Source organism: Myodes glareolus, chromosome 5 (assembly GCF_982192425.1).
Source record: "Myodes glareolus chromosome 5, mMyoGla1.1, whole genome shotgun sequence".
NCBI classification, from domain to species: domain Eukaryota; kingdom Metazoa; phylum Chordata; class Mammalia; order Rodentia; family Cricetidae; genus Myodes; species Myodes glareolus.
In genome coordinates, this window is record NC_142030.1 from 38,553,756 (window position 1) to 38,562,659 (window position 8,904).

An 8,904-nucleotide genomic window follows, 5' to 3' on the forward strand; every position below is an offset into this window, starting at 1 on the left:
TAATTACCTAGGCTACAGAATAGGGTTAGAGAAAATTCGAACACAAAAGGCACAAATTAGGAGAGACCGGTTACGGACTCTTAATGACTTCCAAAGATTGTTAGGAGATATTTCCAGTCTACGACCAGCTGTTGGGATAACACCTGATCTAATAGTTCATTTAAACAAAACCTTAGATGGTGATAAGGATTTGAATAGTCCCAGAAAATTGACAGTTGAAGCAGAAAAGGAACTGACAATGATTGAGGAAAAATTACAGGAGGCACATGTGGATAGGGTCAACCCGAATCTTAGTTCCATCCTAGTCATACTGCCTTCCAGAATTTCTCCTACAGGGATTTTAATGCAGAGGGAAGATATTATTTTAGAGTGGATATTTATACCTCATAAACCAAGTAAAAAATTAAAAACTTATGTAGAAAAGGTTTCAGAATTAATTATAAAAGGTAAACTGAGACTTCGTCAACTAGCAGGTATAGACCCAGCAGAAATTATAGTGCCTTTTACTACTGAGGAAATAAGAAAGTTATGGGAAGATAATGAACCATGGCAAAGAGCTTGTGCTAATTTTTTGGGAGAAATTAGCAGCAACTATCCCAAAAGTGATAGACTTAACCTCATAAAGAGAACTTCTTGGATTCTTCCTAGAATTGTACGTGATGCTCCAATAACTGGAGCTCGGACATTTTATACCGATGCAAATAAATCAGGGAAAGCAGGTTATAAATCAGAAGAATTGAGTAAGGTGGAACAAAGCCCTTATAATTCTGTCCAGAAGGCAGAATTATATGCCATTCTTATGGTGCTAAGGGATTTTAAAGAACCTCTTAATATAGTTACAGATTCACAATATGCAGAAAGAGTTATCTTGCATATTGAAACCGCTGAATTCATACCAGATGACACAGAGTTGACTTCATTGTTTATCGAGGTACAGGACATAATTAGGAATAGGCTTTGTCCAATGTACATAACACACATCCGGTCCCATACCGGTCTGCCTGGGCCTCTAGCACAAGGTAACGCTGAAATTGACCAATTATTGATTGGAAGCGTTCTGCAGGCCTCAGAATTTCATAAAAAACATCATGTCAATAGTAAAGGCTTAAAGAAAGAGTTTTCCATTACATGGCAACAAGCTAAGGACATTATAAAGAGATGTCCTACTTGTTCTTTCTATAATCAAACACCATTGCCTGCAGGGAGTAACCCAAAGGGTACTCAAAGGAATGAAATCTGGCAGATGGATGTGTTCCACTTTATGGAATTTGGTAAATTAAAATATGTACACCACACCATAGACACGTATTCAGGTTTTCAATGGGCAACTGCCCTGAGCTCAGAAAAGGCTGATTCGGTAATCACACATTTATTGGAAGTTATGGCCATCATGGGTATACCTGCACAAATAAAGACAGACAATGGTCCAGCATATGTATCTAAGAAAATGAAACGCTTCTTTGCTTATTATAATATAAAACACGTTACAGGTATACCAAATAATCCTACAGGTCAGGCAGTTATAGAAAGATCAAATCGTACTATAAAGGATATGCTAAACAAACAGAAAGGGATGAAAGATACCCCCAGAAATAGATTGCATAATGCTTTATTAACCTTGAATTTTCTTAATGCTAATGAGAAAGGAACAACAGCAGCAGAGAGGCATTGGATAATGGAAAAAACTTCTGAACTAAACCAACCTGTTTATTTCAAAGACGTGCTGACCTCTCAATGGAAGCCAGGAGATGTGCTACGTTGGGGAAGGGGTTTTGCTCTTGTTTCCACAGGAGAAGAAAAATTGTGGATACCATCAAAATTAATAAAGGTTCGATTTGAAGAGGAGAAACCTCTTGGAAAGGAGAAATGACAGCATCTACAATGATGATAACCATACAGGTGGTAAGAAAAGCATATAGAATGGGGGCAGGGTTCTGTTCTTATCTCCACAGGAAAACACTGATCTTTGAAAAGTTCAAGGGACCCTGGATATTTGAATACTGACAGATGGAAAATAACGGCCCAATAGGGACTATCAAGAAAACTGAATAGGTTCTGTAAGTACCATATACTAAATCATATTTCTAAATTTATAGAGCTGGTTTTAGAGTTGGACTCTGGCTCAGTCCCTCTCTAATTCCAAGCCTGTTGTTTAAAGAAAAACCCAGAGTTTCTGGAGTTTCTGTCTCATGTCAAGAGCCATGATATGGGACAGAAAGAAATATGAGTTTAGAAAACATCTTTACTTTTCTTCATATCTATCATACCTTCATTAAATATATCTATCATGTCTCTCATTGAATATAGGTATTCATGTATATGTCTATATAATTAATGTTTAAGTTTTCCACAATGAACAATGAGTTTTTCCTACAGTGACATTTGAAGTTTCCAGGAAGAAGATGGGGCCCCATAACAACAACTCCACCTGGTTGATATGACGTCATGATACTGATAGCGCTACTACAAGACCTGTTTTGGGTACCAGCTGCACAAGACGGTTCCAACGTGCTGAAATGGTGCACATCTTGTACAACATTCTGGCCAGACCTCCACAAAATACTCAGAGACTATTTGCAATTTTAAAAGACATTGATCTTGAAATTTAACCATCATTTTACTTTCACAGGATCCCCCAGAAAGAACGTCGCCCCCATGACAGCTGGAAGTAATTCTAGAGAACGACGTCCCCTCTCCCAATAAAGTTTGTCCTTGGGTTTAGGGACATCATTTAGGGGTTGGTTATAATTAGTATACGGTTGAGGGTTGGGGGAGGAATTTTATAAGCACAGGAATCTTAAAAAAAAAAAAAAAAAAAAAAGGAGGGATAATTGGATTATGGGATAAATAGATTTGTACTTGTGAGTTATTGCTTTTAGACAAACATATTGGTATCGATTCTTATATATTGATACAAAGTTAAATTATGTTGACTATTTTATGCATGCATGCTTCATGCTTCTACTTCTGTTTAAAACATTTTTATGTATTTGTATATATATATTGTATTGATATATGTATATTTACCATATTGCATTGTACACTTCTACCTCTGATTAAGATACTTATATATTGTTTATGTATTGATATATATTTACCATATTGCAATGTATACTTGCACATTGTTTATATTTGGAGGTCTCATTGTCCTCATTTATTGCACACTTGTTTATTATCTCAGTCTTTAAGTTAGATAGATATTGAGAATTATATAGATCAACAGTCATCTAAGTTTGTCATTTATAATTAGACTAATCAGGTTCTTTAGATATATAGAGATTATATTCAGTATAGATAGATAATCTTCAACCTCTTCAAAGAGCTGTAGAAAATGGCCTTTAATCTAATTCAGAGTTCTATGGTAGGGAGACACAATCACTCCTGGCAACACTGATCTATGCCCGAGAGAATGTTGAGCACCAAAGACACTCCACCTGGAGCCTTTCTTCTTGGCAGAACTGGCCTTTGGGTAAAGAAATGCTCATACCTCAACTACTGACAGAGTTACAGAATATCCGTAAATGGATAAAACAAGACTGTCATATCCTGCCAAGACAGGGTAAGATAGTTTTGAAGTTTCTTGCCTTTGAAAATGGTATGTCAGTTACATCAGGCCTTAGCCAAAGTTGGTTGCTTCAACGCTGCAAATGTGACTTTGGGTGTTTGTCCAGGTAGCCAGTTGTCTCTGCGATTTGGTACATGTTCTGGAAGTTGTTTGATTGCACTTCCTAATTACTCAGATAACATTATTTCCCTTCTCAGATCTTCGATGGGATTGAAGATTATATAAATGTAGTTACTTTCCTTTCATGACTTGGCCAAGTTATTTGTTATATAAGACTTAAGCTAGTTAGAATAGGATATTTGTATTTATTGTATATAATTTTGTAGGTTTGTACTTATTGTATATAATTGCGTAGTAGGCTTAGAACTCTCTTACTTAAACAAAAGGGGGAGATGCTGTGGGAGTTCCTTCAGCTCCTTCAGCCAACCGCCGCTGAGTTACCAGCCCATTGGGGCGTGGTCTCTCCCTTTAAAAAAAGCAGCGGCTGTCCTCCACTCTCCTTTTGTCTTCCGGCTCCGTTTCCGGCCCCTGGACTCCTTTCCTGTTCGCGCGGAGGGGCTGTTGTCTGGGACGGTAATCTGTAAGTTTTTTCCCCTTTGAATAAATAACCATTCTATTAATCATAATTCCAAACTGGTGTGGGATTGTCTGTGACTTACGCCTTCACTCTGCCTTCCTGGTTAGCTCTCTGCCTTATGCCCATGAATCAAGACGTGAGGTCTCAGCTACTGCTCCAACCTGTTACACTTTTGCTGCCATGATGTTCAGACTCTAACTATCAGGAACCATAAGCCCCAAATTAAACACTTTCTTCTATAAGTTGCCTTGGTCCTAGTGTTTGGTCACAGCAATTAAAAGGTAACTATGAACCATAGTTTGGGACTTTATACATGAACTTTAACTCAATGCTTGTTGTTAATATTGGCATAAACTTCATAGCAATGGTGACAGTAATTCTTTGGAAAACGTGTTTTACTAATTTTAGTTTTCCTGTATGCTATGATTTCCTCCTTCTGATTTTTTTCATCTTTTGCAATGTGGGATGTCTATATTTTTATGAAGTACTATGCACATGGTGAGTAGAGTTGGAACAGACCTGAGATTCTCATATATATGAGCTGAAATTTGTTGGGGTGAGTTCTGAGGTCATAACATTTACTCTAAAAAGCCTTGGCTAACTAATTATTTGCTTTCAGATTTGAAGAAATCATTTATACTGCTGTTTGTAAATTTGAGGTGGTTGGTATGTTTTCTCTTGTGGGATGGTCACAATTTCTTTTCATTGGCATTGAAGTAAAGCAAAACAAAACAAGATGAAACTGTTCAGAATTTTTCCTAGTACAAGCTCTCTGCCGACACAAAAATCCCAATCAAGCCAAATCCCAACAAGCCAAATTAAAAAGATATCCAGGTTTAATGGGATTCCTGAAGCAGTTTAAGTAGACTGGGGGAGTGGTCAAGGTTTTGGCAGGCTCGTCTTGACACTCCTCCAGGGAGGGGTCAAGGCTTGGCGGGCACAGGAAAAGTGTCTCCAAAGATGGAGGCCAGAGCCCGGTGCTTGGGATTTACAGAAACCATTAGGGTAAGTGGATATGGGTGTTGTTTGATGACTCTGGCTTCACACAGGGATCCCTTTTGATTTTCTGATTCAGGTTGTCACAAATATGGCAGGTACTAGGGATTCCCCACAGCAGTTTAAAGAGAGAAAGAACATGTGTTCTCTGATGAGGAGTAACAATAATGACCAAATATAGAATATAAATAGACTCAGCAGAAAGCTATAACATAGTGGGAAACAGGGGGAATGGGTAATAATCAAAACATCTGATGTATTCATTTATTTAGACAAAATTTTGCTCTGTAGCTAAGACTTACCTATATTGCATGAACCTCCTTAATCTGTCTTTTTAAAAATGTCATTTGCTAATTTTAATGCAGCTATTATGTCTGTACAGATTCCATCATTTTCAGAGCCACTTGACTTTAATTGCAAATAATTTGTCATTACACAAAGTAAAAGGGTTATAATTGCCTCAACTGCTTAGAACAAAAATGTCAACTTCATTTTTGTCCCCCAACCAAAGATTTGTTTCATTTCCTCAGAGGTGATGCTTGCTATCCATGGACCAATCAATAACCCAAAGATAGTTCAATTATTGACTACCTGATCATCTGATCTACAACAATAAATTCCTGGGGTGGCTGTGTAATTACATGTAATGTGGTCGCTAGGGGTGGATCAGCAGACCCCAAGTTTGAGAGGAATGGACAGCTGTGTAGAATGGCTTCTCGGTGGGATGTGGGATGGACTATTTGGCAGCACCGCTGAGAGATCAAGGAGGTCCCTTGTTGTGTTCCCATCTCATGAGAAAGACCATTGGAACAGGCGTCACTTGGTAAGGCTCCATGGGAGTTAGTGTCTCAGGAAAGGGCAAAGTTAAAGAAGAGGATAGGAAGTTGGGGAGAGGGAAAGGTTTTCTGTCTATGGGTCATGTTCAGCAGGGGTTACAATTCAAGGCAGAACAAAACGGCAATAGGATACATATTTTAATGTGAGGGCTCTTCTAGCTTGCCTTACTGTTGCTGTGGTAAATACCACGATCAAAAGAAATCTGGGGAGAAAGGGCTTATTTGGCTTCTACTTCCGGGTCCTAGTCCATCGCTGAAGCAGAAACCATGAAGGAGCACGGATTGCTGACTAGCTCACTGGCTCATGTTCAGCTGCATTCCATCCGTAGCCTAGGCCCGCCTGCCTAGGGAAGCTTTACCCCCCCACCCCAGTGCCCTAGGCCCTCCCCCATTAATCATCTCTCATGACACTCTCTCACAGACATGGCCACAGGACAGTCTGATCTGGATAATTCCTCAGCTAAAGCTCTCTTTTCCCCAGGTGACTCAAGATTGTGGCAAGCTGAAAATCAAAACAATTGTCCAGAGCGGATGAACAGGTTGTCCTTGGATGCTGAAGAAAGTGTGCCCTTGAGCCGTCCCTGAGGCCGAACAGCTGGGAAGACACAGGGCCACTTTTATCAGCATTTGATTTATGCAGTTATATGGAACTCCAGGGTCAAGAGGGCTCCGGCATTGGTTTAATGCTTTTCTGTTGTCATCTTGACTGCTTAGTACTGTTTTAACAAGGATTTTTCTATTTCTGTTTTCATTTGAACCCTAGGATTCATGTAGTTGGCTTTGGTAAGGGGTCAGGTGTAATCACGGGTAGCAGGACAATTGTGTCTCTGCACTGGCCCATGCCTGGACTTTACCCGATGCCGTCTGCTTCCCCATAGCCCCCATCAAACTTCATCGGTCAATTGGTTCATCGGTCGATTGGTCGTTCTGAGACTCAGCCTGATTTCCCTCCCACACACCTTCCAGGCGTGATATTGACAAATTCTGCTCAGACTTCTTGTCTCAGCTTTGTCAGTAGTTGATAGGAAGGAAGAGACCACAGCAGTGTTGTGGAGGAAAAGGCTATTAAATAGGAAGCCTTTTAAAAGCTGCTTAGGTCGGCTATGAATGGCGGAGGGAGGGGCAGTAAGAGGGGCTGGGCAGATGGTGGAGTAGAGATATGGGAAGGGCAACATAGGAGCAAGATAAGTATGAAAATATTTTGAAACTCATTACTTTGTATACTAACTGTAAAAAACAAATAAACATTTCCTATATTTCTAATATCAGAGTATTATTGTTTTTTTATTTCACCACTGATAAGAGGTTCTCCAGTTTTATAGAATCTGGACACTTAACAATAATTAGAGTGCAACAAAGAAGAAGAAATATTGCCATATATGTTCAAATTGCTGTTATAAGAGAACACATTTTATTTCTTTTTCTTAACATATTTTCTCTAGATCGTTTAAGGGATTGTGACACAAATCTTTGTTTTCTAACTTCTTTGTTCTTTAAGAGATGATTGTACCATTAGACACAGCTCATGGCTAGGTATATAATGTAATTGTGGTAAGTTACCAGTATTTGCTGTTACCAACTATTAATGCAAAGAGAAAGAACAATTGGTTACAGGAAAATCAATTCAGGGTTGACCATCTAGAAACTGATCTGATGATACCAAGTCACTTCTGTTTGAAAAGAAATTGTTTCTCTTTCTTTTATTTCTTTGTAACCTGTTGTGTCTATTGATGAATACATTCAGGTATCAACAGCATTGATGTAACGTTGTGCTTAGTGTGTGAGGGAAAAAAAAACACCTCGACATAGCAAAGATTAGTTTCCATGCATTCAAAATGAGATCTTAATAAGCAAACCCTGCCAGGGAAATGACCCATTTATCTTGTTCATTCTTCACATTTTATCTCACTTAAGGGGGATGAAAATCAAATCTTTTTGCCTTCCGACACACAACATAGCCTGCGTCACCCATGACAGTTATGTATGTGGAGAGGAAAATGTGGAGGGGGGGCTTCTGAATGTCATAAACTCATCCAAATACCAGAGCTCTCTGTATATTTATTCAGAGAGTAGATATGCTTAATAACTAAGCTAACGAAATATTACACAAATGAGCCTGCCATCAGCAGAGAGTATGTGTCTGGGTCACTGCAATTTATTACCCGTGCACTGTGCTTGAGCTGTCAGCTGGCTCCTTCCATTTGTCATCTGAGCAGATGGAAGGACAACCCCAAGCGAGTCATTTCCCATGTCTTAGACAACAAAACCGAGACAGGGAGATTAAAGATATTAGTTTGGTGTTGTAAGTCAGGCCAGAGCTGAAGCAGCCCAAGAAATAAAGCACAGGCTAGTTTCCCCCCAAACTCACGTCTATTGTATTCTGGATCTGATATGTAGGACTATAAAAATCTAATTGCACAGTAAAAATGGACATGGAAACAAGTTGTTAGTAGAAAGACATCTGGCTGTTTGGGACAAGGGGCATGCTCAGACACTAGAATGGGGAGACTTGGTGTAGTGAAAGGAATCGTGTTGTATAGTCCACTTGGCTAGGCTTTTCTCATATGTCTTTCACCTTAGTTCTCGCATAGTTCTGATGCTTTAAGCTATGCTTTCACTCCAATAATGATGGATGTCCATGTGAGTGTATACATGTGTATGTGTTTATGTATGTACATGTTTGGAAAGCTCCAAACTGGTGTGGTGGAACACTCCTTGCATCCTAGCACTTGGAGGAAGAGACAGATGAATCTCTAAGTTCGAGGCCAGCCCTGGTCTCTGGAAAGAGTTATAGGATAGCGAGGGCTACACAGAGAAACCCTGTCTCAAAAATCAACAAACAAAGCAAAACAACAACAAAGGAAATAAAAGATCTCTACCTTCTGAATGGATCTAAGACACAAACTCTGGGGTTTTCCTATGTTTTTCAA

The 8,904-nt window shown here is 39.2% G+C and overlaps 1 protein-coding gene across 1 annotated transcript in view; it reads left to right on the forward strand.

Annotated features, from left to right (window-relative positions):
- Nucleotides 1–7,091, forward strand: part of LOC146894885 (uncharacterized) — a 60,716-nt gene extending 53,625 nt beyond the window's left edge. The window contains exon 3 of the mRNA XM_087905985.1: nt 6,456–7,091. Coding sequence (XP_087762111.1) covers nt 6,456–6,559 — 104 coding nt within the window. The 3' untranslated portion in view covers nt 6,560–7,091. The remainder of the gene's footprint in view (nt 1–6,455) is intronic.
- The last annotated feature ends 1,813 nt before the right edge of the window (nt 7,092–8,904 follow it).